Source organism: Taeniopygia guttata, chromosome 1A, assembly GCF_048771995.1.
Source record: "Taeniopygia guttata chromosome 1A, bTaeGut7.mat, whole genome shotgun sequence".
Lineage (NCBI taxonomy): Eukaryota > Metazoa > Chordata > Aves > Passeriformes > Estrildidae > Taeniopygia > Taeniopygia guttata.
In genome coordinates this window covers 401619-429112 of record NC_133025.1, presented here as the reverse complement: position 1 = coordinate 429112, position 27494 = coordinate 401619, and the positions used below count along the sequence as shown (strand labels likewise).

General features: G+C 62.0%; 1 protein-coding gene across 1 annotated transcript in view; it reads left to right on the top strand.

The window, feature by feature from the left end:
* The window catches only part of SND1 (staphylococcal nuclease and tudor domain containing 1), a 73260-nt gene that overhangs the window by 26943 nt on the left and 18823 nt on the right, over positions 1-27494 (top strand). The window contains exons 11-15 of the mRNA XM_041720641.2: positions 11096-11185; positions 18520-18620; positions 22403-22513; positions 24091-24163; positions 25650-25791. Of these exons, the coding sequence (XP_041576575.1) occupies positions 11096-11185; positions 18520-18620; positions 22403-22513; positions 24091-24163; positions 25650-25791 (517 nt within the window). The remainder of the gene's footprint in view (positions 1-11095; positions 11186-18519; positions 18621-22402; positions 22514-24090; positions 24164-25649; positions 25792-27494) is intronic.

Below are 27494 nucleotides of genomic sequence, written 5' to 3'. Positions count from 1 at the left end.
GCATCTGCGGCTGCCGAGCCTCCTGCCGCTCCCAAAGTCATCCCTGCCTGGAAAAGCAGCCCTCCGGTGTTTAACCCGTGCCTCTGGACTGCTCCCAGAGTCATTCCTGCCTGGAAAAGCGGCCCTTTGGTGTTTAACCCGTGCCTCTGGACTGCTCCCAGTCATTCCTGCCTGGAAAAGCGGCCCTTTGGTGTTTAACCCGTGCCTCTGGACTGCTCCCAGTCATTCCTGCCTGGAAAAGCAGCCCTTTGGTGTTTAACCCGTGCCTCTGGACTGCTCCCAGAGTCATCCCTGCCTGGAAAAGCAGCCCTTTGGTGTTTAACCCGTGCCTCTGGACTGCTCCCAGAGTCATCCCTGCCTGGAAAAGCGGCCCTTTGGTGTTTAACCCGTGCCTCTGGACTGCTCCCAGAGTCATTCCTGCCTGGAAAATCAGCCCTTTGGTGTTTAACCCGTGCCTCTGGACTGCTCCCAGAGTCATTCCTGCCTGGAAAATCAGCCCTTTGGTGTTTAACCCGTGCCTCTGGACTGCTCCCAGAGTCATTCCTGCCTGGAAAAGCGGCCCTTTGGTGTTTAACCCGAGCCTCCTGCCGCTCCCAGAGTCATTCCTGCCTGGAAAAGCAGCCCTTTGGTGTTTAACCCGTGCCTCTGGACTGCTCCCAGAGTAATTTCGTCCTGGAAAAGCGGCCCTTTGGTGTTTAACCCGTGCCTCTGGAGTGCACCCCGGCAGCGCAGGGCGTTAAATTCCAGCTGGTAGGGATCCAGGGAAGGGCTCTGCTGTGCCTGCCTGGCACGAGCAGATGCCCAAACGCTCCCAGGGGAGCTGGCAGCGCCAGGTACAAGGCCTGCTCCGGGCTGGACTCATTTGCGAGCTGGCACGGTTGGGTTCCTGTATGGATTACAGCCGCTGGCATCCCAGGAAATTGCTGATGGCTCAGAGAGCAGCAGCTCGGCAGCGAAACGGGAGCAGCCTGCAGCCCGGAGCGCCGGGCTGGTGCTGGAGCAGCCGGCCGGGAAGCTGGGCAGGAGCTTGCCAGCAATTACGGAGCAGCTTTTCCATGAGGCAGCAGCTCCGGGAGGCCCCGGGGCCGCGCTGCTCCGAGCAGGCCCCGCTCAGCCCATCTGCCGCGCCGAGACCGGGATCTGCCGCCTGGCAGGAGTCGTCCCCCGAGAGAGGGCTGTGCGAGATCCTTCCCCAGCCGCTTCCCGCTAAGTGCTGCAATTCCTCTGGTGTAATTCCTGCCTGCTGGTGTGACACCGATGCTTGGAGGGAGATCCAGGCACCTGCCAGCTCGCATTCCCGGGGATGCTGCTCCAGCCTCGCGCGCTCCGGGAGCCGCTCCAGAGGTTTGGTCCGTGCCCAGCCCCGGCCGATTGTCGCTCGGCTGGATGAGCGTGAAAACGCTGCCGGGAGAGCGGAGCTTTGACCTTCTGAGCTCCTCGGGAGCTGCTGGAATTCCTCAGCGCATGGAAAATTGCACTGAACTGGAGCAGCGCCTCGGTCCTGGCACACAGCTGAGCTCTGCAATTAATGCTCCGGCCCTTGTGCCGCGGGAATCGATCCCTGATTTTAGTGTGGGATGAGCCTCTGCCCTGGCTCCCTTCCCATCTCCCAGCTCGGGGGCGGCTGCTCCGGGTGGGAAGCAGGCACGGCTCCGGCATCGCCCCGGAGCCTGCCCGGTCACGAGGGGACACCGGGAGCGGAGCTGGGCCGCACGGTGCCATCGCCAGCGGGGCAGGGAGGGACGGGAGCAGCTCCATCCGCACCTGGCGGCACAGGGAAGCTCCGGCCCCAGGACCTGGCCCAGGCTCACATCCCACCCCCCAATTCCCGGCTCGGGGTGGTCACAGGGGTCCCGGCCGGGCCAGGGCTCCGTGTTTATCCCAGGGCACCCCTCCCTCTGTGGTCAGGAGTGGAGCTGGGAGCCTCCCCAGCCCCGGCAGCGCCCGGGGGTTGGAGCTGTGGGAGCAGTGGGAGCAGTGGGAACACCCCCATTGCTGCACCTCTGCCGGCGCCGCTCCCAGAATTGGGAATCATGAATATTCCCCCTCCATTAGCGCCGGCTGCATTTAGTGCCAGACGTTCGGAGACGTGAGGGATGGATGGGATGGCCGGGGGATGGATTGGGAACATCCCTCACTGGCACCTGCAGCCCCCCAGTCCCTTCCCCCAGCTCCAGTTCCTGGACTCCGGTGGCACTGGCCATCCCTGGGGACACTGGGAGCACCTCAGAACCTCCCAAAATTCCCAGTGCAAATAGCAAAGCCGTGAGGACCCTTGGGAAGGGCTTTCCGTGGAGGATCTGCCCTGGATCTGCAGGGCTTGGTGGTGAGGAAGGGCTGGGCCCCTCCTGGCACAGGGCTGGTGTGGCCTGGCACGGCCCCGCGGTCACCGTGGGTGTGCTGGAGGTGACCTGGGCTGTGCCAGGGACTGGGGCTGGACCATGGATCCTGTCTGTGCCAGGGATAGTGGATCCATCCTGCCTGTGCCATGGGTAATGGATCCATCCTGCCTGTGCCGTGGCTGACGGATCCATCCTGCCTGTGCCGTGGCTGACGGATCCATCCTGCCTTTTCCCGGACCCGCCGGCACAGCGCAGCCCCTGGGGTCGGCGAGGGGCCCTCAGAGTGTCCTGTGAGCAGAGCAGGGGTGACAGTGACGGTGACAGCGGCACTGACAGTGACAGCGCGGATGTCCCCTACCCCAGGCCCCGCCGAGGGGCGGCAGCTCCATCCTCCCGGGCTCTTCCCTCGCTGTCCTACTTTCCTGCAGCTGCTTTTCCTGCTTCCCTCGGTCACGCGCGGGTGGGCTCAGAGCGGGGCTCTGAGCGGGCTCGGAGCTGCTCCCACACTGCAGCATCCCCGTTCTGCCCTGACCTGCCCGGGGCCTCGGGGCTGTGCCGGAGGATCCACCAGAACGGAACCTGAGAACGGAACCCGCCGGCAGCGGGGACAAACGGGGCCGGGAGGGGGTCCCCTCCCCTCCCACCCACCCAAATCCAGGGCAGGGAGGGCTCGAGGGGACAGCCCCGCTCCGCATCCCTCAGGGGCTGCGGTGCAATCCGGGAGAGCAGCGGGACGGCGCGGCGGCTCTTCCCGAGCCCTGAAATGGCCGTGCCTGGCCGCAGCTGCCGCCCCTGTCCTGTCCCTGTCCCCGTTCCGTCCCCTTGGTGACGGTTTTAGGAAGCAGAGGCATCTCCCGCTGTCACAGTGTCCCGCAGCCGGGCCCTGGGCTGGGATCATCCCTGTTCCGGGAACGCTGACCCCGTTTGCCCTCTCTGCGGGAGCGGAGCGGCCAAAACGCTGCTGGATTCCCAAATCCACGTGGCCCTCAGAGCCACAACCCCACTGCCTGCAATGCCACATCCCGAGGCTGCTCCAGCCGGATTCCGGGCTGAGGGTAACCTGAAACCAGCATCTCCCACCATGGCAGGGGTTGGGATGCATCCCCCAGTTCAGGTACCCAGTCTGGGATGCCTGGAATGCATCCCCCAATTCCAGTACCCAGTTTGGGATGCTTGAAATGCACCCCCCAATTCAGGTACCCAGTTTGGGATGCCTGGAATGCATCCCCCAATTCCAGTACCCAGTCTGGAATGCATCCCCCAGTTCCAGGTACCCAGTCTGGGATGCAGTGCCCAGTTCCAGGTGCCCAGTTTGGGGTTTCCAGGGTGCCTCCCCCAGTTCCAAGGGCCCAGTTTGGGATGCCTGCGTTGCCGTGCCCCAGTTCCAGCTGCCTGCTGGTGAGGATCTGCATTCCAGCAGCCAAAGGGTATTCAGCATAAATCCAAGCTCTGCGATTTCCACCTTTTCCCGGGCAGTTGGTTCCTGAGGGAGGCGCCGGCTGAGGATGGATGAATTCCAGTGGTTGGGAATTCCAGTTTATCCGGGAGAGTCTGGGTGCCTGGAGCTGGGTGCTGCTGGCACAGCTTTTCCAGGGATCTCAGCCTCCCTGGGAGCCTCCCAGGGATCTCAGCCTCTTCCGCAGCTCCCGGGGCTGGGGAGGTCGGACTCGCTGAATGCCGAGTTCCAGCGCTGCAGCGGGGAAATGATGAAGGGAAAACCACAAATGATCAGTGGAAGGAGCGGATATTTTGGGATGCCTCCATTTCCTCATCAGCCCCGGAGCGGGGGCAGCGAGCCAAGCGCTGCGGGTGATGAATCCCCCGGGAGCAGCAGCGCCGTGCCTGGATGATCCCCCCATTAATTCCCTGGAGAGGGCCCTGCCCACCCTGCTGCCCCACAGAGGGGTTTGGGGCTGGCACAGAGGTGCCAGGAGGGTTAAAGCCCCTCGGGAAGCTTCTGTCAGCGCCCCAGCCCAAATTAAGGGATTCCCCCGTTCTTTCTCAGCCAGAAATGCTGGAATAATAAAATCACTGAATGGTTTGGGTGGTCAGGGACCCCAAAGCCCCTCCAGTGCCACCCTGCCATGGCAGGGACACCTCCCACTGCCCCAGGCTGCTCCAGCCCCAGTGTCCAGCCTGGCCTTGGGCACTGCCAGGGATCCAGGGGCAGCCCCAGCTGCTCTGGCAATCCCAGCCCAGCCAGGAATTCCTCATTCCCAATCTCCCATCCATCGCTGCCCTCTGGCAGTGGGAGCCATTCCCTGTGTCCTGTCCCTCTGTCCCTTGTCCCCAGTCCCTCTGCAGCTCTCCTGGAGCCCCTCCAGGCCCCGCCAGGGGCTCTGAGCTCTCCCTGGATCCTTCTCCTCTCCAGGCTGGGACAGTGGGAGGTGTCCCTGCCCACATCAGGGGTGGCACTGAAGGGGCTGTGAGGTCCCTTCCCACCCAGCTCACTCCCTGATTCCCAGATTCTATAATTTATAACTTTATTATTTATAGTTCAGCGTTGTGCTGAAGCAGCCCCGGTTATTTCCGTGCCGTCGCTTCCATCGTTCCCCGCCGTTCCCATTTGTCCTGCGGCGTTCCTGCTCCAGCTCCCGGCGGAGCCGAGGCTCCCTGGGCCTTCATCCCTGCCCAGGATGATGAGGATGGTCATGCACAGCGTGTCCTGGAGCGAGCAGGGAGCAGGGCCGGGGCTGTCCCGCTCCGGGCTCTCGGAGTCAGTGTTCTGACTCCAACTTTGTCCTGACCACAGGGTCCTGTACCCCACACTTGGGGTCCTGTCCCCCCCATTTGGGGTGCTGTATCCCCCTTTGGGGTGCTGTACCCCCCTTTGGGGTCTCCCAGCTGGAATGTTGATGTCATGGAGCTGCTGGGGGAGGACTTTGTGCAGCTCTGGTTGTGTTTGGAAGTGGGGCGCAGTGGAGCAGGAGGGGCTGGAGGGGCTGGAGGGGCTGGAGGGGCTGGAGGGGCAGGAGGGGCTGGGGAAGCCAAGGCTTGAGCCCTTGCTCCTTGAGCAAGCACCTGCCTGGGGCTGCCCGCCAATGTCACCGCGATGTCACCGGGAGCTGCCCGTCCCTGTCCCCGTGTGCCCCAAATCCCCGCGATCCTCGGGGCTGTTGCTGCTCCCGGTGCCGTTCCCAGCCCGGCCAGGCTCCCGGGGTGCCGGGCAGGAGCTGCGGGAGCGGCACTTCCCCCGTCTGCGCTGTGGGACGGTCGCTCCCGAGCGCTCCGGCCGCTCCTGCCGGCCCCGGGATGGATCTCCGGGATGGATTTCCCACCCCAGGCGGGTTCAGCCGAGGGTGAAGCGTGCCGTGACAGCGCTGATGAGCCATCACCCCTTCCCTGAGCTCCCTGGGGACTCCTGCTCCGGTGGGAGCAGCGCCCCCGGCCCAGGGTCCCGCCCTGGGGGCTGCAGAGTCCCGAGGTCCCCTCCCAGCACTGGCGTTTCCAGCTGGCAGCTCCCGCTCTCCTCCCGCTCATTCCGCCCTGGCGCTCGGAGTTGATTAGCTCTGCTAATTACTTCACAAATAATGAGCTTCCCTAATTGCGCTGGCAGGGATGGGGGAGCTCTCCCCACCTGCCATCCCACAGTGGCACTGGGCTCTGGGTCCCCTCGGCTCCACTGGGGACCCCCCTTGAGTGTTGGCACCCGGAATTGTGGTGAAAAACCCCAAAATCTTTGCATGGGGAGCTGGGAGCTCTGGCTCATCCCAGGGGGATTGGGCCATTCCCCCTGCTCGGAGCACCCCAGATCAGCGGGATGCGTGTTCCATGTTCCCTGTCTGTTCCTTGTCTGTTCCTTGTCACGGCCTCTGGGCTGGATCTCCAGGATGGATTTCCCACCCGGCACATCCCAGGCGGGTTCAGCCGAGGGTGAAGCGTGGCGTGACACCGCTGATGAGCCATCGCCCCTTCCCTGCTTTGGCTTCCTGGGAGCAGGAGCTGCAGCTCCATGGGTTCCCAGGATCCTGCCCTGCTCCAGGTGGAATCCTTCTCCCTCAAGGGCGATGGAGAAGGTTCCCCCCACCCTGAGTCCCTGGGCAGTCCTGGAATGTGGGGCTGGATTTGCCATCCTGGGTCTTGGAGCTGTGACTGCATTCATCATCACCCCCACCCTGTGCCCTTGGGAAGGGGCTGGGGCTGGAGCGGGACCCTGGGAGCTGGGAATGTCAGCAGCCCATGGTCAGTCCTCCCCTGGAATTCTGGCAGTGGATACAGGCCGCTGCTTCCCTGGAAGCAGACCTTAATTAGGCCCTGCCGGGAGTAACGCTGTTAATTGGAGAGGAGAGCTGGAATTCTGTCACCCTGTCGAGTGTTCCAGGATGTGGGAAGTTGTTTTGGGAGGAGGGAATTCGGGGGTCTCTCATCCCCCTCTGGAGCTGCTCTGTCCCTCACTGGAACCAAAGAGTCTCATTCTTGCCCAGCTTCCCCAGCGTTGGATAAAGCAGAGCATTCCCATCGAATCTGGGATTGAAATCTCCGCGTTCCGGGCGGGAAGGGAGCGGGTGCCCCGCTCCTCCCGCAGCTCCCTGAAGATGCAGCTCCAACTCCGTCGCTAATGGAGCGGCGTCCTCGCTGCTCACCTTTAATTAAGTGAGCCTCAGATCCCTGGGCTTAATTAACTTCTCAGTGGCTGATGACTCTCTCCAGCAGCCAAGGAGAGCCGGGACTGGCATTTCATGGGATCGTGGGACCCCAGAATGGATTGGGATGAGTTGGGTTGGCTTGGAAGGGACCTTCAAGCCCATCCAGTCCCAGCACGAGCAGGGACACTTCCACTATCCCCGGCTGTTCCAGGCCCTGTCCAGCCTGGATGTGAACATTCCAGGGATGCGGCAGCCACAACCCACCAGGGGATTCATCGCTGGGATCCAACTCCTGCCTCGGAAAACGGGTTAAACCCAACAAAATCCTTCTCCGTGTCGGAAATTGCCGGAGCTTGCCATCTGTGGAATTCCGTTAACTTCCCGCTGTTCCATTGATTATTTGTGTTTATTTGCAAAGCCTCTGCTGAGCATCCGAGGTCTTGAACGGCTTCCCAGAGCCGTCAGCTGCCGCTTCCCAGCGCCGGGAGTGTCACGGCTGTGGGACAACAGAGCAGCTCTAATGGGGGCTGACGGGGCGGGTCGGGGCGGTTTGGGCCGGGCACTTAAACGTTCCCATTATCCGGCTCCTGGCACCGCCAGCGCCTGGGGAGGATTCCCAAAGGGAATTGGCGTCCTGCAGCAGCAGCAGCAGCAGGAGGGGAGGGCTCGGTCAGCGCCAGCGCAGCCGGGGCTGGAATGGTGCAGCCGTGGGTCCCGGCACAGCACCGGCAGCCTGAGCTGGTGACCCCCTTTTTGGGGTGACCCCTTCCTGGGGTGACTCCTTTTGGGGGTGGCTCCTTTTTTTGGGGTGAACCCTTCCTGGGGTGACTCCTTTTGGGGGTGACTCCTTTTTTTGTGATGGTCCCTTTTTGGGGTGACTCCTTTTTTGGGATAGTCCCTTTTTGGGGTGAACCCTTCCTGGGGTGACTCCTTTTGGGGGTGACTCCTTTTTTGGGATGGTCCCTTTTTGGGGTGACTCCTTTTTTTGGGATAGTTCGTTTTTATGGTGGCCCCTTCTTGGGGTGACTCCTTTTTTTGGGATGGTCCCTTCTTGGGGTGACTCCTTTTTTGGGATGGTCCCTTTTTGGGGTGACTCCTTCTTGTGGTGACTCCTTTTTTGGGATTGTCCCTTTTTTGGGTGACCCCTTCTTGGGGTGGTCCCACATGGCTGCAGACCTGTCAGCTGCTCCGCAGGAGCTTTGAGGAGGGCTCAGGTCCCAGCTCCATGGCACATCCAGGACTGGCAGGATGGCACCATGGATCCCAGTATGGCTTAGGAATGTCACCGGTGCTGTGGAGTCTGTGCTGCCTGTCCGTTTTCGGGATGGTTCCTTTTTGAGGTGGTCCCTTTTTGGGATGGTCCCTTTTTGGGACGGTCCCTTTTTGGGATGGTTCCTTTTTGGGATGGTTCCTTTTTGGGATGGTCCCTTTTTGGGATGGTTCCTTTTTGGGATGGTTCCTTTTTGGGATGGTCTCTTTTTGGGATGGTCCCTTTTTGGGATGGTTCCTTTTTGGGATGGTCCCTTTTTGGGATGGTTCCTTTTTGGGATGGTCCTTTCTTGAGGTGGTCCCAGTGGCTGCAGACCCCATGGAGCTTTGGGGAGGGCTCAGTTCCCGCCTCCGTGGCTCCGTCAGGAATTCCCTGCTGGCCCCGGAGCTGCCGGCGCTGCCGGGAGGTGCCGAGGCCACCCAGGGCTTTGCCGTCCCGCTTCCCGCGCTCCGGCGGGATGGGATTAGGGATTTAACAGCCTGTGCCAGACAGACACTTAACTAAGCCATAAATTTGGAGTTCGTTAGTGAGGATTAATTAGTGTTTGCACAGGGCTTTGCCGTGTGCAGCCACGCTCGGTGCCGGAGCTCCTCCGCCGTGACCTTGGCGAGGGTGGGAGCATCTCGGGGCCTGGATCTGTCAGATCCCACCACCGGAAGGGTCCGGAGTCACCCCGAGGATCTGGGGACTGGGAATGCTCCAGGAGCCCATGGGCAGGGGCTGGAAGTTTGGGAAGGGGAGCTCTGCTCCCTGGGAAGGGGCAGAGGGAGAGGCTGGTGGTGCCACAGTCGCTCCTCCGTGCTTGTTCCGAGCTCCTGCGGCTCCAGGGGCTGGTGCTGTGCCTGGGATCTGCTCTGGGATCTGCTTTGGGACCTGCTGGGGGGGCAGGAGGTGCCAAAGTTCCCGGGGATCCCCTTGCTGGATCCATCCCGTTCCCATCCCCAGCACTGGCTGTGGGTTCCTGGGGATCCCCTTGCTGGATCCATCCCGTTCCCATCCCCAGCACTGGCTGTGGGTTCCCAGGGATCCCCTTGCTGGATCCATCCTGTTCCCATCCCCGGTGCCGGCTGTGGGTTCCTGGGGATCCCCTTGCTGGATCCATCCCGTTCCCATTCCCAGCACTGGCTGTGGGTTCCCAGGGATCCCCTTGCTGGATCCATCCCGTTCCCATCCCCGGTGCCGGCTGTGGGTTCCCGGGGATCCCCTTGCTGGATCCATCCCGTTCCCATCCCCAGTGCCGGCTGTGGGTTCCCGGGGATCTCCCTACTGGATCCATCCCATTCCCATCCCCGGTGCCGGCTGTGGGTTCCCGGGGATCCCCTTGCTGGATCCATCCCGTTGCCATCCCCGGTGCCAGCTGTGGGTTCCCGGGGATCCCCTTGCTGGATCCATCCTGTTCCCATTCCCGGCACTGGCTGTGGGTTCCCGGGGATCCCTTTGCTGGATCCATCCCGTTCCCATCCCCGGCGCCGGCTGTGGGTTCCCGGGGATCCCCTTGCTGGATCCATCCCGTTCCCATCCCCGGTGCCGGCTGTGGGTTCCCGGGGATCCCCTTGCTGGATCCATCCCGTTCCCATCCCCGGTGCCGGCTGTGGGTTCTAGGGGGGATCCCCTTGCTGGATCCATCCCGTTCCCATTCCCGGCACTGGCTGTGGGTTCCTGGGGATCCCCTTGCTGGATCCATCCCGTTCCCATCCCCGGCGCCGGCTGTGGGTTCCCGGGGATCCCCTTGCTGGATCCATCCCGTTCCCATCCCCGGTGCCGGCAGGGCTGTGTGGCACAGGCAGAGGAGGCGACGTCTCCAAGGAGCAGCCTGGGAATGAGCGGCGTCAAGGACAATAAACTCTGCCAAAGCCTCGTTCATTAGGGAGGATCCGAGTGCCGCCGCCTGTGCCCGCCCGCTCCCTCTCCGTCTGACTCCGCTCCATTTCCAGCTGCTTCGGCCCGATCTCCCTCTTTTCCATGATTTCCTCTCCAGCCCAGGGAGGTGTGGGGGGGCCATGCCCACGGCACCGTGGCGGCGAGCGGAGCGACTGCCCAGGGCCATCCTCCACCGGGGCTGGGCTGGCTTGGGCTGGGCTGGGTTGGGTAACGTTGAGTTAGATTAGGTTGTGTTGGGTCACTTTGGGTCATGTTGGGTCGCACTGGGTCGTGTTGGGTCACATGGCTTCACTTCATGTTGGGTCACGTTGAGTTACACTGGGTTGGGTCACTTTGGGTGGCTTTGGGTCACGTTGGGTCACATTGGGTCACGTTGGGTCACGTTGGGTCACTTTGGGTCACATTGGGTCGCACTGGGTCACACTGGGTCACATCAGGACGCACTGGGTGGCTTTGGGTCACGTTGGGTCACACTGGGTCATTTTGGGTCACGTTGGGTCACATTGGGGGGCTTTAGGTCATGTTGGGTCACACTGGGTCACTCTGGGTCACACTGGGTCGCTTTGGGTCACGTTGAGTCACTTTGGGTGGCTTTGGGTCACGTTGGGTCACTTTGGGTGGCTTTGGGTCACGTTGGGTCACTTTGGGTCACATTGGGTCGCACTGGGTCGTGTTGGGTCGTGTTGGGTCGTGTTGGGTCACGTTGGGTTGCGTTGGGTCAAATCCCCGTTTCTGTTGGGAGTCTCCCCCTTTTGCTCAGCCCTTGCAGGGACGTGACTCCAGGAGATGCCCTTGGACAGGGGCCGGACACCCCGGGGGTCACCCTGGTCACCCCCACCCCAAATTCCCGTTGTCCCGTTCCCTCCCGGAGCTGCCGCTCAGGGATGCCGGACCTGGCGCCTCCTCCTCGGGATCATCCCAAGGTCCCCTTGGGGTTCAGAACTGGGATGTGGAATTGGGTGGGGGCAATGGGGCAGATTTGGGAATGCCCTGACCTGAGTCCCCTCTCCGGGCAGGACAAGAACAGGAAGCTGAGGCCCCTCTACGACATTCCCTACATGTTCGAAGCCCGGGAATTCCTGCGCAAGAAGCTCATCGGGAAGAAGGTACGGAGAGAGGCTGGGATGAGGGGACGAGGGATGGAACAGGGCTGAGGATGCGGGAATGAAGGAGGGGATGAGTCTGGTGGGAAATTCCGGGGTGCCTCCAAGCCTGGAGTGCCCCTCCAGGCGTTGCACTCCCCATTTCCCAGGAATTCCGCCTCGCTTCTCCCTTTGTTTCCCTGGAGTATTTTCCCAGGCTGGTTCAGAGCAATTCCGGGAATGAGGAACGTGTTAACCAGCGGAGTGAAAGCTCCAGATGCAATTTTCCAATGCTCATAAAACAGTCAAATAAAATCAATTCCCTTCATGGCGCGGCCGTCGCTGCGCGTCGGGGCTGCTTCGGTGCCTAATTGGATCTTTCCAGCTCGGAGCCTGCCTGGGTAGTCCGAGAAACAGGGAAAGGGGAAAAGAACAGCTTGGGAGATTTTTTTAATGGGAAATCTGATGCTTCCTGGAGTCAGAAAATAATGTGGGAGTGTTGTTGGGGTTTGTGATGGGAACACCGGGTCTGGAATGGGATTCTGGCACCTCAGAGTGGTCCCAGTTTGAGCCATTCCAGGGTTACTGGTGCCAGTTTTCTGCCAGGAGTTGGAATTGGCTCTGGCACTGGGTGCCTTTGGAGGGTGACCTTGGGGATCCCCGGGATTCCGGGTGTTCTGGGATTAAGGGAGCTCAGCCTGCCCTGGTGCCTGGCTGTTCTGAGGGGCTGTGGGATTCCGAGGAGCTCTGGAATTGGGGGAGCTCAGCCTGCCCTGCTTCCTGGCCTGCCTCAGCAGCTCCATCCATCACTCCGTGCCTGTCCTTACGGATCCTGTCCCTGTGCCCTGGGAGACTCCTCATGGACACATCCCAGCCCATCCCAGCCCATCCCAATGGGCACAGCTCCCACCCCTGGGGCGTGGCACTGGCCCCTGGAATGTCCCTCCCAGGGCAGGGACCGTGCTTGGGGCAGGTCCCTCAGATGCCCCACCCTGGCAGATGGGATCCTGTGAGATCCCAGCACCATCCCGGCTCCTCATGGCCATTCCCAGCTCCAGGGGGTTGGGATTCACCGGCAGTCACTGGTTTTACTGGGGGTGTTCTCTTCCAATGCATCCCGCTCCAGTGCTGCGGGCAGGAGCCTCGAGGGATGGAATTTAGACCTCCCAGAGCTCTCCTGGAGCTCCTGCTGCCTGTTCCATCCATCCCAACATTCCTGAGGGATTTCCAGCTCCAGGTGTTCCAGAGCCAACCCCAGTTCTTGACTGGAGAGCCTGAAACCCACCCTGGGTTTTATCCCAAAACTACCATTCCAGATTCCATCCCATCCCATCCCATCCCATCCCATCCCATCCCATCCCATCCCATCCCATCCCATCCCATCCCATCCCATCCCATCCCATCCCATCCCATCCTGCTGGAGCACTGGGTCAGCCCTGACATTGCTTTCCCAAATAATTCCCTCTGGAGAGAGCATCGAGGGGGGATGAGGAAGGCTCCATCCCTGTCGTGGATGCCATGGCTCCATCTCTTCCCTTTCCTGTTGGGAGAGGAGCTGGGGTCTGGGAATCCACCTGTGAATTCCCTGCTCCCTGGGGAGAGATGGAAGGCAATGTATTTTCCCTCTTGCCCTCTCATTCCTGAGCAGCAGGAGTTTTCCAGGCTGGGATTTTCATGGCACATGAGGGCTGGATTTGGGGATTTTGGCTCTTGTGCCGGAGCCTCTCCCTGCCCCGTGTCCTTCCCAAATTCCCAGCCACTGGAATTCGCCCAGCGGCGTGGGATGAACCGGAGCCAGCGCCCGGCTGCCCAGGCCACTCTGGATTTGTGGAATAAATCCATGGAGCGTGTCGGGAAGGGCCGGCTCCTCCGCCCATCGATCGCGCTGCGCCGCGGAGCGGCTCCGGATAATTGCGCCGGGCGTGGGAGATGGATCGTGGCTCTTCCCTAATTAACTCTGGGATTAATCGCTCGGATGGAGGGAGCCGGCAAGGGAGAGCTCCGGGATGAATATTCCCTGTGCATGGAAGCGGTGCTGCCCTGTCCTTGCCAGCTGCTCGGGGGAAAGAAAGAAAGGAGGGGCTCCCTAGGGTGTCCCAGGATCCCATCCCTGTGCCTCAGCCCCGTGTCCAGTCCTGTGTCCCATCTGTGTCCCATCCCAGTGTCCCATCTGTGTCCCATCTGTGTCCCATCCTCTCCCATCCCTGTGTCCCATCTGTGTCCCATCCCAGGGTCCTATCTGTGTCCCATCCCCGTGTCCCATCCCTGTGTCCCATCCCAGTGTCCCATCCTGTCCCGTCCCAGTGTCCCATCTGTGTCCCATCCCCGTGTCCCATCCCTGTGTCCCATCTGTGTCCCATCCCTGTGTCCCATCCCTGTGTCCCATCCTGTCCCATCCCAGTGTCCCATCCTGTCCCATCCCTGTATCCCATCCCTGTGTCCCATCCTGTCCCATCCCAGTGTCCCATCCCTGTGTCCCATCATTCCCAGCCTCCCTCCCCATCCATCCCTCTCGTGAAGGCTGATTCCAGCCGGGAGTGCTGCCCATCTCCAGAGCCCTGAGTTGTTTCCCGATGGTTTTCCAGGGCATTCGGCTCTCTGGTCCCTTCCAGGGATTCTCCTTTTGGGGTTACAACAGCAGCAGTCCCAGTGCCAGCAGCGCTGGGAACCGGAGCTGGGATAAAACAGGGATGGGTTTGACCAGGGAAAACCTCCCTGGGAACCCCCTCCCGGTCCCGGGGAGAGGGAAGGCTTTGGTAGACTGGAGGATTTTTGGAATGTCGGGCAGTTTTTCCTGCGAAGCTCTGGGAGAGCTGGGCACAGCAGCGGTGCCGGGGGAGTTTGGGAAGATCCCAGTTCCTGATGCAGCCGGGGCTGGGGACGGTGGGTCGCGTCCCTCGGGAAGCTGCGCCGTGCCTGAGCCGGGATCCGGGATCCGGGATCCGGGAATGCGCTCCCGGGAATGCTCCGGAGCGTCACGGGGACGGCCGCGTCACCCGCCGCTTCCACGTGTGGAATTGGGCAGATTTGGCTGCCGGGGAGGATTTGGCTGCTCGGAGCCGGAGCTGTCGCGGGGCGCAGTTTTCCTGCCCGGATTGCGCTCGGAATCCGCGGCTGCTGCAGTGGGCTGGGCTGGACCGGCACGGGGAGGGGGCAGGGGCGAACGGGGTTGCTCCCGGTGCAGCGATCCCAAATTCAGGGGCTTCTCCTTCCCCTGCATCCATCGCCCTCCCCCCGCCGCTTCCCGGCCCGGCACGTCCGTGGTTATCCCGCTCCAAGGTCAATCCTGCCCCGGGGGTCTCCGTGGCCCCTCCGGCAGCGGGAGGGAGGAGGGACCTCGGATCCTGCTGGATCCGCTCCCGGCGATGCCGGAGGCGCTGGAGGCTCCCGGGAGCTGCTGCGGACCGTCCCTTTTCCACATCCCGGCCTTTTCCGAGAGGCGTGATGGGAGGATGGAGAGGCGGAGGGGTTCGGGGAAGCGGAGCCGGCTCCCGCTCGCCATTCCCAGGAAATCCCGCAGCAGGATGCGTGGCGGGGCTGGGATGAGCCGGCCCCCGGAGGGAAATCGCTGCTCCGGAGGGAAAACGCTTCCCTGGATCTGCCGCGCCTCCCGCAGCCCCCGTCCCGCCGGGAGCATCCCGCACGTCCCTGCTCCCACCCCCGGCCCCGCCGGCCTCCGGGAGCCTCCTCCGGCACGGGAGGGACTCGGGGGGCACCGAGCCCCCCGGCAGCCCCTTCCCAGCCCCCCCGGCCCTTCCACCCGGCACGAGCTGCCAGGGAAGTAAAAATATTCCCGGGAGCGGGTGACGCCGCCGGGCCGGGAGATCCGCGGGCGGGCGGGGTATTTTTATCCCGGCAGGTCTGGGCTGCCACCCACCCCCCATCTGTCGCCCCCCGGCCCCCCCCGTGTCCCCGCGGCCCCTCGGAGCCCCCCGTGGGATGAGGGAATAGCGGGGAATGGCACCGGCACGGCCCCGAGCCCACCCCGCCCTCCCCATCCCAAAGGTGGGGCTGCTCCTGACCCTTCCCGGCGGGATGAGCCCCCCCTGCCCCCGCTTTTCCCCCGGGATGGGGACATGTCCCTCCTGCCTGGGGTCCTGGGGGGTGTGCCTGGAATGTCCCATTGTGTCCCCCCAGCCCTGACTGGGGCAGGAGCTGGAACAGGACCAGCTGGGACAGGGTGGCAGGGGCCACACCCTGGGGACAGCTTCATTGGGACCCTGGTGGTGGGGACACTGAGGCAGGAGCCCCATCCTGGGAACAGTGTGCTGGGAACAAGCCCACAGGGACCCTGGTGCTGGGGATGAGGCCAGGGGCCGCGTCCTGGGGACCCCATCCTGTTCCCCCCGTGTCCTGGCACCCCCAACTCTGTGCTGGTGAGCCCAGGCACTGAGTGCTGGGGTGCCGGGTCCCCGTGGATGAAGGGTCCCCGTGGGTGCCGGGTCCCCGTGGGTGCAGGGTCCCTGTGGGTGCCAGGTCCCCGTGGGTGCAGGGTCTCCATGGGGTACAGGGTCTCTATGGGGTGCAGGGTCCCTGTGGGTGCCAGGTCCCTGTGGGTGCCAGGTCTCCATGGGGTGCAGGGTCTCTATGAGGTGCAGGGTCCCCGTGGGTGCCGGGTCCCCGTGGGTGCCGGGTCTCCATGGGGTGCAGGGTCCCCGTGGGTGCAGGGTGTCTATGGGGTGCAGAGTCTCTATAGGGTGCAGGGTCTCTATGGGGTGCCAGGTCCCCGTGGGTGCAGGGTCTCTATGGGGCGCAGGGTCCCCGTGGGTGCAGGGTGTCTATGGGGTGCAGGGTCTCTATGGGGTGCAGGGTCTCTGTGGGGTGCAGGGTCCCCATGAGTGCCGGGTCCCCGTGGGTGCAGGGTGTCTATGGGGTGCAGGGTCCCCATGGGGTGCCGGGTCCCCGTGGGTGCCGGGTCCCCGTGGGTGCCGGGTCCCGTGGGTGCAGGGTCCCCGTGGGTGCAGGGTCTCTATGAGGTGCAGGGTCCCTGTGGGTGCCGGGTCCCCGTGGGTGCCAGGTCTCTATGGGGTGCAGGGTCTCTATGGGGTGCAGGGTCCCCGTGGGTGCCAGGTCCCCGTGGGTGCAGGGTCCCCGTGGGTGCCGGGTCCCCGTGGGTGCAGGGTCTCTGTGGGATGCAGGGTCCCTGTGGGTGCAGGCTCCCCGTGGGTGCAGGGTCTCTATGGGGTGCAGGGTCTCTATGGGGTGCAGGGTCCCTGTGGGTGCAGGGTCCCCGTGGGTGCAGGGTCTCTATGGGGTGCAGGGTCCCCATGGGGTGCCGGGTCCCCATGGGTGCCGGGTCCCCGTGGGTGCCGGGTCCCCGTGGGTGACATTGGCGGCGGTGGCCGCTCAGAGCCCGTGCGGTGCCGCCGTTCCGGGCTGGATGCGCTCCCGGGAGCGGAGCTGCCGGAGTGATTTAATCCACCCTGACTGCAGCTGACCTTGGAAAGCCGCCCAGGCGCGGCCCCGGCTGCTCCGGGGGAGCAGAGCCCCGGGGTGCCGGGGGGTCCCTGCGAGCCCAGCCCTTCCCAGCCCCGCCACGGGCACGCCGCCCTTGGATCCCGGGAATGCTCCGCGGTGCCGGAGCTGTGGTGGGGGTGCCACTGCCATGTCTGGTGTCCCACGGAGCCCGGCCTGGCCTCAGATGATCCCGGGCGTTGTCCCGGCAGCTCCGGGTCCCTCCAGCTGAGCGGCACCCCAGGGCCTTTCCCAGCTTTCCGTGTCTGGAGTGTTCCGTGTTGGTTGGTGTGATCCAAGGGGGGACATGGCACTTCATGGAATCGTGGAATGGTTCCAGCCCTGCCATGGCAGGGACACCTGCCCCTCTCCCAATGGCTCCAAGCCGTGTCCAGCCTGGCCCTGAGCACTTCTGGGAATCCAGTGGCAGCCACACCCTGGGCCAGGGCTCCGCTTGGCCTTGTGGAACCGCATCCCACAGATCCGACCTGTCCAGATCCCTCTGCGGAGCACTCCTGCCCCTGGGCACATCCCATGCAGTGGGATACAGCGGGACACAATGCAGGGCTTTCCTGTTGAGGGGCGACCCCATCCCGTGGATCCCATCCCATGGATCCCATCCCATGGATCCCATCCCACCCCATCCGATGGATCCCATCCCATCCCATCCCATCCCATCCCATCCCATCCCATCCCATCCCATCCCATCCCATCCCAGTCTCTCCTGACTCCTCCCAGATCCATCCCCGAGCCCCGGGATCCCCTGTCCCTCCCGGCTGCTCCGCCGCCGCCGTTCCCGTTCCCGGTGCCGCATCCCGAGCCAGGTGTTTCCCACGCCGGCCGCTCCTGAGCCAGACATCTCGGAAGCCCTGGAGCAGCTGAATTCCCAACCTGCCTCTCGGAGTAATCGGCGTCTCTTTTTCCCCTCCAGTGGTTCCGACGGGAGCTTTGCTGCGGGGAATCGCTGTAACCGCTCCCCTTAATTGGCTCTTCCCTGCCGGAGCCCCTCTCCGCACGGAACAGCCGCGGCTCCGGCGCCCTGCCAGAGCTCCGACCCTTTTTGCATGTTGATGTTGGTTTAATGAGTGATTTTCGGGATGAGCTGAGGCTTTGCAGGGGCTCAGGGATGCTCCTGCCTCGCCTGCCTGGCTGCCTTTGGCTCAGCGCGGCTCCGGCCATGCGGAACGGGAGCAGGAACGGGAACGGGAGTGGGAAAAGTCCAGAGGGGCCAAGTCCAGCCCTGAGGCCGCAGCACTGGGATGTCCCCAGAGATCCCCACATCGCCCCCATGTCACCCCTGTGTCACCCCAGAGCCTCGGGGTATTCCAGCTATTTCCTGATACCAGGAAAGCATCGAGGATGGAGCTTCCCTGGGGAAGCAGAGACGTGGGACTGAGTGGAATTTTCATGGAAATGGCACCTGCAGCTGTGGGATGTGACGCTGGGAACTGCTGGGGAGGGATGCCTGGAGGAGGGAAGGGTCCAGAGAGACCTTCCAGGGACTGAAGGGGCTCCAGGAGAGCTCAGAGGGACTGGGGACAAGGCCTGCAGGGACAGGACACAGGGAATGGCTCCCCACTGCCAGAGGGATGGATGGGAGATTGGGAATGAGGAATTCCTGGTTGGGCTGGGATTGCCAGAGCAGCTGGGGCTGCCCCTGGATCCCTGGAATGCCCAAGGCCAGGCTGGACACTGGGGCTGGAGCAGCCTGGCACAGTGGCACAGCCCCGCCGGGGCAGGCAGCGCCGCTCCCGTGCCCCTGTCCTGCCGGGAATGTCGCGTCCATAAACCGGGAATGCCGGTGCCGCCGCACCTCGGGATCCCCACGGATCTCTGGGGACACCTGGGAATCTCTGGGAATGGGATGGGGATGGGATGGGTCACTGAGCCATTCCCTATTCCAGGTGAACGTTTCCGTGGATTACATCCGCCCCGCCAGCAGCGCCACCGACACCGTCCCGGCCTTCTCGGAGCGCACCTGTGCCACCGTCTCCATCGGCGGAATGTGAGTCACCCGGGACTGGGGACTGGGGCTCCCCCTGGAACTCGCACCTTGCCGGGGCTCTGTGGGTTGGGGGGCGGCTCGCTGCCCACGTGGCCTGGGGTCAGCCCCGTTCCCGACATCCCAGCGCTGGGATTCTGTGGGATTCATTGGGATGTGCTGTTTGGACCCCCACACCGGCCCCCCTGCAGCTGCATCAGTTTTGGGGGATATCGGGATCAGGCTCCCCCAGTCTGGCTGCCCCAGGGGTGGCGTTGGAGCAGTAATCCCTGCTGTGTATCCCGGGATGTTTGTCCTTCCCAAGGGACCCCTCCCTGATTTCCCTTCTCCACGAGAAGGTTCAGAAGGAGCGGGGAGTGTTCCAGAGCAGCTTCCCGTCAGCCAGAATTTGTGGTTTTTCCCCTCGGAGCATGAGGTGCCGGTGCCTCTGGCACATCCCTGTGGATAGGCCGAGCCTCTGGCTGGCAGCGGCTCCGGGAGCTGCGTAGGGAGGATTTGTCATAGGCCCTTGGTTGCTTTCCCAGTTTTTTTTCCCGGTAGCAGCTATTTTGGAAAGCACCCAAAGCGCTGCAGCGCTGCCTTTCCCTCCCTGATCCAGGGGCTGCAAGAGCTGTACCTCCCTTCCTTCCCTTCCTTCCCTTCCTTCCCTTCCCTGCAAAATCTGGGAGAGCTGCCTTCTCCTGCTCCCTAATCCCAGGGCTGGGAGAGCTGCCCCTGCATTCCCGGGATGTTCCACAGTCCCTGTGCCATTCCAGGATGTTCCACAGCACCTGTGACATTCCCGGTGCTGCATCCCGGGATGTTCCTCAGTGCCTGTGCCATTCCTGGGATGTTCCACAGAGCCTGTGCCATTCCAGGATGTTCCACAGTGCCTGTGCCATTCCCGGGATGTTCCATAGAGCCTGTGCCATTCCCGGGATGTTCCACAGTGCCTGTGCCATTCCCGGGATGTTCCACAGTGCCTGTGCCATTCCCAGTGCTGCATCCCGGGATGTTCCACAGTGCCTGTGCCATTCCCGGGATGTTCCACAGTGCCTGTGCCATTCCCGGGATGTTCCACAGTGCCTGTGCCATTCCTGGGATGCTCCACAGTGCCTGTGCCATTCCCGGCGCTGCATCCCGGGATGCTGGGGGTGGAACAGAGCAGGGTCTGTGTCCCGAGGCCTTTGCCAGGCTGGGATGGAGCAGGGAATAAAGCCTGGCTTGTCTTCCTGGAGTGTCCGCCTGGCATCTGGGCTGGGCTGAGCCTGCTTGGAATTCTGGGCACGGCAGCGCCGGGCGGGAGCCAGAGCAGGAGCTGCAGCCCCAGTCCCAGCTCCGGGCACTGGGAGCCGGGGGGCTGGAGCACAAGCCCAGCTTCTCCTGCTGCATCCCTGCTCATCCCCCAGCCTGGATCCCTGCCTGGATCCCTGCACAATCCCTGCCTGCATCCCTGCTCATCTCCCAGCTCCTGTCCCTGCCCGCATCCTGCCCGTTTCCCTGTCTGGATCCCTGCCTGGATCTCCTGCATCTCTTCTGGATCCCTGCCTGCATCCCTGCATGCATCCCTGTCTATCCCTGCTTGTGTGACTCCCTGGATCCCGGGATCCCTCCCTCCCGCTTCTCCCTTCCACCTCCTCCAGGTTTGGGGCCTGATCCCTAGCCCTAAGTGCATTCCCCAGCATCCCAGAGCATCCCCTAAAATTCCAGAGCATCCCACAGTCCTCCACAGCATCCTGCACCATTCCGTGGCATCCCAAAGCATCCTGCATCATCCTCAGGAAGAAAAGCTCCTAGAAATCCCTGACACCACATTTCAGGAGCACCCTGTGCCGTAATCCCAGTGCAATTCCCAGCAGGAGTGGGGGTCCCTTCCCTGGGGGCGGCGGGGCTGAGTGCTGCGGTTTGGGATGATTTGGGGTTTGAGGGGTGGGATGGGTTTGGCACCCCTGATCCCGATCCCGATCCCTGCTGGGCACCGGCTCTAGTGGGATGAAACCACCCCAAAACTTCCTTTGGGAAAGGAAATGCAGGAGGAGATGGAAAATTGACATTTTTGGCTTGAAGTTCCCAAATTGGCATTTTCCAGCCTAAGGAGATTTTTCCTGTTGTATTCCCAGCCTTTAATCTGGGATCTGGGATTAACTGGGGGATGCTCCTTCCCTCCAGGCCACAGCTCCAGCTCAGTTCCAGAGCTTTGCTGGGGGGTGGGAATGGGGTGTGCCTCCCAGGGAGCCAGGCTGGAGCAGGGTCTGGAATTTGTGGGCTGGAATTCCTTCTTTGAGCTGTTATCCCTGTCTCCCTCTCCCTCCTTCCCCGGGTGCCAGGATCAGTCCCCATGGGAATTCTGAGCCTTCAAACCTCTGAACCCCAAAAGAATTTGGGCTTTTCCTGGGATTTCCAGCCCAGTGGAGTGTTCTGTCACTGGGAAGCATCCAGATTTCATGGCTGGGAGTGCTCCAGAGCATCTGGGCGTTCCAGTGGCCCAGGGAGGGGACACGGGGGATGCTTTTTTCCAGGATGCAGCTGGGAAGGGGAGCAGGATGTCCGGGATGGGGTGTGGGATGTGTTCGGGATGAGGAGCGGGATTTAACGGGGATGGGGAATCTCAGGGAGCGCTGGGAGCCGCCCTGGCCCTTCCCCGGGCTCCCCCAGCTCCGGCTCCTTCCCGAGCATTCCCGGGGTGCCATTCCCGGCGCTCAGCATTCCCAGGCTGCCGCAGCTGCTCCAGCTGCAGCGATTCCCTCGCTCGCCAATCCCCAATTTTTTGATTCCCTCCCCCTGCTCCGAGACCTAATTTCGGCTCCCGGTGATGGGTTTGCCCTTCCCCCCACTCGGGAAGGGGCACACCCGGGAATGGGGAGGGGATCAGTCCCTCCATCCTCTGGAGAGATGCGCTTTTTTTGGGATACAGAGAGAATTAGTGGGGGGGGGGGGGGCAGTGACTGGAGGAGAATTAGGGAAGTGCTGGCGAAGGAGAATTCATGGATTTGCTTAAGGCAGTGGAATGTGATGGATTCATCCCCGCCTTGCACAGGCCCCCCGTGCTGATCCCAGAAATCCCAGTTCACTGGGAGACACTGCTCCCAGCCACTTCCCGTGGAAATGGGGGTGGGGGGGTCTCCCTCTCCAAGCCCCCCCAAACTGCTGCCCCAATTATTTCCCAGAAAAAAGTGGGATGGTGGAATCAAGGAGATTCCTGTGGGCTGGGGCCATCACCCCTCGGGTCTGGGGGGGAGCCTGGGGGTGGTGCCCCCCCTCCCAAACCAGTGCCCACCCCTGCTCCTGGAATAAGTGATGGGGCTGGGAAATCAAGGAGGAGGCTCCCTTGGGCCGGGAATGCTGAGCCTGCTGGGTTTGGGGTGGGGCGGGAGGGGAGCTTTGGGGTCAGGTTTTTTGGGATGAGGTTTTTGGGGTGCTCCTGGGAGGCTTCTCCCTGTGGCATGAGTCCAGTTTGGGTCTCCCACTGTCACCCGTTCGGGTCCCGGGATTGGGAGAGAGAGCTGGGATGTGTCACTGCAAGGCCTTCCCTTGGGATGGGATGGGATTGGGATGGGATGGGATGGGATGGGATGGGATGGGATGGGATGGGATGGGATGGGATGGGATGGGATGGGATGGGATGGGATGGGATGGGATGGGATGGGATGGGATGGGATGGGGTGGGATGGGGTGGGGTGGGGTGGGGTGGGATGGGGTGGGATGGGATGGGATAGGATGGGATGGGGTAGGATTGGGGTGGGATTGGGGTGGGATTGGGGTCTCCCTGCCCCCGTTCCCGCCCCGATCCGGTCCCGCTCCCGCAGCAACATTGCGGAGGCGCTGGTCAGCAAGGGCCTGGCCACGGTGCTGCGCTACCGGCAGGACGACGACCAGCGCTCGGCGCACTACGATGAGCTGCTGGCGGCCGAGGCCCGGTGAGCGCGGGACTGGGGGGGCTGTGCGGGGTCCCCTGTGCTGTCCCTGTCCCCCTGTCACACCCTGCGTCCCCTCCTGCGTCCCTCTGTCCCGTCCCGGCTGCGCCGTCCGTCTGTCCCCAGCCGTGTACAGGAGATCCAGGTGCACAGCCCAGCTCCCCATGGAGAGGATTCTGTGGGGATCCCGTATCCCAGTGCCCCCCATGTCCACGGGCAGCCCCCGGGTGTCCCCATGTCCCTGGAGTGGCGATGGACGCCCTTCCCTGCCCGGCCCCGCTGCCTCCGGAGGCGGCTGAGCCCGCAGGGATGGCGGATCTCGGCTCCTCCTTGGCAGCAGATCCCGGCACGGTGCCGAGAGCCGGGAGAGCAGCTTGGAGGGGGCTGCGGCGCCTTCCCGGGCAGGACTGGCTGCCGCGGGAAAAGGCGGATCGAGCCGGAGAAAGCTGCTCCCGCTCCCACCCCGCCGTGCCCGGGCGGTGGGCGGCCGGCAGATTGCTCAGAGGCTCCTTCCCAGCGCCTGGAATGTGCCTTTTGGGAAGCCTGGCAGCACGTCAGCAGCTCGGAGCTGGAGGGGGCACTGGGATACTGGCATGTGGGGCTGGGATCTGGCACCTGGAGATGGATGTGGGGCTGGGATGTGGCACCTGGAGATGGATGTGGAGCTGGGATGTGGCACCTGGAGATGGATACAAGGCTGGGATGTGGCACCTGGAGCCAGATGTGGAGCTGGGATGTGGCACCTGGAGTGGGATACAAGGCTGGGATGTGGCACCTGGAGTGGGATACAAGGCTGGGATGTGGCACCTGGAGCCAGATGCGGAGCTGGGATGTGGCACCTGGAGTGGGATAAAAGGCTGGGATGTGGCACCTGGAGCCAGATGTGGGGCTGGGATGTGGCTCCTGGAGCCAGAGCTGCTCCGGGGTTGGGATTCAGCCTGAACGTGCCCCGGAGGAGGTGTTGGATGTTCTGGGAGGAGAACCCCAGAGCTGCTCCAGGTTGGGATTCAGCCTGGATGTGCGCAGGTGGAAGTGCTGGATGTTCCCACCAATCTCATCCGTGCCACTGGGAGCTTTGGCACATCCCAACTCCGGGATCGTGCCAGCGGCAGGCAGAGCGGTTGTGCTGCCAGGAGCAGTGGGAATGGGAGATTGAGGACGAGGTTGTGGTGCAGGGCCCGGAGCAGTCTGGGGGATCCATTCAGCATTCCCAGCCCTCCCGAGAGCCTGGGATCACATCCCAGACCAGGGGCTCTGCCACAATCCTGGCACACTCCGGCCTTTCCCAACCCCCAGCCAGGCCCCGGGGCAGGAGGGGATGTCCAGGGGGAGCTCAGGGGCCTCATCCTGAGGGAGCATCCCAGGGGAACGTCCCAGCCCTGCATCCCTGTGCCAGGAGAAGGATCCAGGGATGTGGCAGCAGCTCCAGCATCGCGGGTTCTCCGTGGGTTCGGTGCCCTCCGCGTGCGGCATTCCCCATCCCAATGCTCGTTCCGTGCTGGGATGGTCCCGGGGCCCGGGGCAGCTCCAGCTGCGGCAGGAGCTGATTCCCGATTCCCGGCGCTCCCTCTGCTCTCCAGGGCCATCAAGAACGGGAAGGGGCTGCACAGCAAGAAGGAGGTGCCCATCCACAGGGTCGCCGACATCTCCGGAGTAAGGATCACGCGGGAATTCCGCGGGGGACCAAACGGGACAAAACCCACACCGTGCCGTGGTTTTGGGAGCTGCTGGGGGTGGTTTTCCCCTTTTTCCCTTGGATAAATAAACCGGGAGTTGCCTCCTAGCCTGGGAACCAGGTGGTGGGAGCCAACACTGGAATGGTGGTGGGAATCCGGGATTCCCGGCTCTCCTGAGGGATTTTTGGGGATCCCCGTGTCTCCCAGCAGAGCTCCTTGCATTTTCCTCAATTCATTCATTTTTTTGAGGGTTTCTGTGGAGCCCTTCGATGCTGGGATGGAGAGGGGGAGATCCCGGGAAAAGGGAGTGACGGGATGCTCCATTAGGGATGGGGGAAATGGGGAAATGGGGCCGGATCCGCCCTGCTGGTCCAGGCAGCTGCCCTGGGGAGGGGATAGGATTTTGGGATAGGGCTTTGGGGTGTATCGGATGGATTTGGGAACGGGTTTAGGGATGAATTTTGGATGTATTTGGGATCTCTTTTGGGATATATTTAGGATTTATTCTGGGATCTGTTTGGGATTTTTTGATGCATTTTGAGATGCATTTGAGATGTGCTTTGGGATATTTTTGGGATTTTGGGATGGATTTGGGATTTTTTGATGTATTTTGAGATGTGTTTTGAGATGTATTTGGGATGTGTTTTGGGGTATTTTTGGGATTTTGGGATGGATTTGGGATGCATTTTGGGATATATTTGGGATGTGTTTTGGGATGTATTTGGGATTTTTGGATGTATTCCGAGATGTGTTTTGGGATGGATTTGGGATGTGTTTTGGGGTATTTTTGGGATTTTGGGATATATTTGGGATGTGTTTTGGGATGTATTTGGGATGTGTTTTGGGATGTATTTGGGATGTGTTTTGGGATGTATTTGGGATTTTTGGATGTATTTCGAGATGTGTTTTGGGATGTATTTGGGATGTGCTTTGGGGTGTATTTGGGATGTGTTTTGGGATGTATTTGGGATGTGTTATGGGATGTATTTGGGATTTTTGGATGTTTTTTGAGATGTGTTTTGGGATGTGTTTTGGAATTTCGGATGTATTTCGAGATGTCTTTTGGGATGTATTTGGGATGTGTTATGGGATGTATTTGGGATGTGTTTTGGGATGTATTTGGGATTTTTGGATGTACTTTGAGATGTGTTTTGGGATGTATTTGGGATGTGTTATGGGATGTATTTGGGATGTGTTTTGGGATGTATTTGGGATGTTTGGATGTACTTTGAGATGTGTTTTGGGATACATTTGGGATTTCGGGATGGACTGGGCTGTGTTTGGGGTGCCCGGCCCATCCCAAGCTGGAATTGCTCAGCTCCGTGCCCAGACGTGCCGTTCCAGCTGGCACAGGGCACAGGGAGCGGTCCAGCTGGCACAGGGCACAAGGAGCTGTCCCCACTCCCGGCCCCTCCCTGGGCGGGTCGGGGTTCCCGGGTCCCTGAGGTGCCGTTTTCCCGCAGGACACGCAGAAGGCGAAGCAGTTCCTGCCGTTCCTGCAGCGCGCCGGCCGCTCCGAGGCCGTGGTGGAGTACGTGTTCAGCGGCTCCCGCCTGAAGCTCTTCCTGCCCAAGGAAACCTGCCTGATCACCTTCCTGCTCGCAGGTCAGCCGGGAGCGCTGCTGGGGCCGGGGCCGGCAGTGTGGGGTCCTGGGATCCGCAGTGTGGGGTTTTGGGGTCGGCAGTGTGGGGTTTTGGGATCGGCAGTGTGGGGTTTTGGGATCAGCAGTGTGGGGTTCTGGGATTGGCAGTGTGGGGTTCCGGGATCGCCACCACAGGGTCCCCAGGATTGGCACCACAGGATCCTGGGATCGGCACCGTGGGGTTCTGGGATCGGCAGTGTGGGTTTCTGAGTTTGGCACTGCAGGGTTCCGGGATTGGCACCTTGGGATCCCAGGATGAGCATCATGGAGTTCCAGGATTGACACTGCAGGATTGTGGGATTGGCAACATGGGATTCCAGGATCAGCACCGCGGGGTTCCCAGGATTGGTGCCATGGGATTCTGGGACTGGGACCTTGGGATCCCGGGATGAGCACCACGGGGTTCCGGGATTGGCACTGCGGGATCATGGGATTGGCACCACAGGATCCCAGGATCAGCCCTGTGGGGTTCCCAGGATTGGCACCGTGGGATCCTGGGATCAGCCCAGCGGGATTGTGAGATCATTGCCGTGGGGTTCCTGGGGTTGGCACCTTGGGATCCAGGATTGGCACCGCGGGGTTCCGGGATTGGCACCGGCACGTTCCCTGGGCTGGGGCACCCCGGGATGAAGGGTCGCAATTAACGCTGGAGCTGCCTCAGGCCAGGCTGGGATTGGGAAGGATGATCCCACCCAAAACTCGGGAGCAGGTGGGGAAGCACAAAGTGGGGAGAAGGGAGGGAATAGCCGATATGGGGATGGGGATAGGATGGACTGGGAATGAGGAGCAGGATGGGGATGGGGATGGGGATGGGGATGGGGATGGGGATGGGGATGGGGATAGGATGAGGATCAGAATGAGAGTGGGGATGAAGATGGGAATGGGATGAGGATGGGGAAGAATTCCAGTGGCATTTCAAGGATCCAATTCCAGGATCAAACACAAGGAAAGGTGGGAGTGGCTCCCACGCAGGGAATGTTTATCCTAGGGGGAGCAGGGATGGAGTTGGGGGAATTCTTTGCCCATCCCTTTGTTCCCAGAGTTGGGAATGTGTCCTGGCGCTGTCCCCCATGGACACCAGCACCGGGATGGGTCTTTGGGAAGTGGGGGCTCTGTCCCTGCTCCCAGCGATGCTGGGGAGTCTCCTGGTGCTGCAATCCCTGCTCCACAGGGGAGTCCCTGCTCCATGGGCATCCCTGCTCCATGGTTCTCCTCTTTGGAGGTCCCTGCTCCACGGGAATTCCTGCTCCACTGGGATTCCTGCTCCACGGGAATTCCTGCTCCACTGGGATTCCTGCTCCACCCTGCTCTGTTCTAGAAGGGATGGATCCCCAAGACCATCCCATCCCATAGAATCCCATGATCCTGGCGGGACCTTCCGGCTTTTATTTCCCCTGTTTTTTGTTGGATTTCTCCCCGGTGCCATTCCCAACCCTCCTCTGCCAAGCCAGGAATAGGATAAATATCCGCCTTTTATCAACGCCTGCCTTTTTTATGGATATCAAATGCAAATGAGCACCAGAAAGAGATGCCAAGTCCCTTAAAATGTGACTCCAGGGATGCTCCCAAGGGAGCTCATCCCGGCTTTCCAGCTAAAATAGATCCGTCAGAGCACTATAAATATGTGCAAATACAGGCGCCGGTTTAATCCCAAATTCCTCTCTC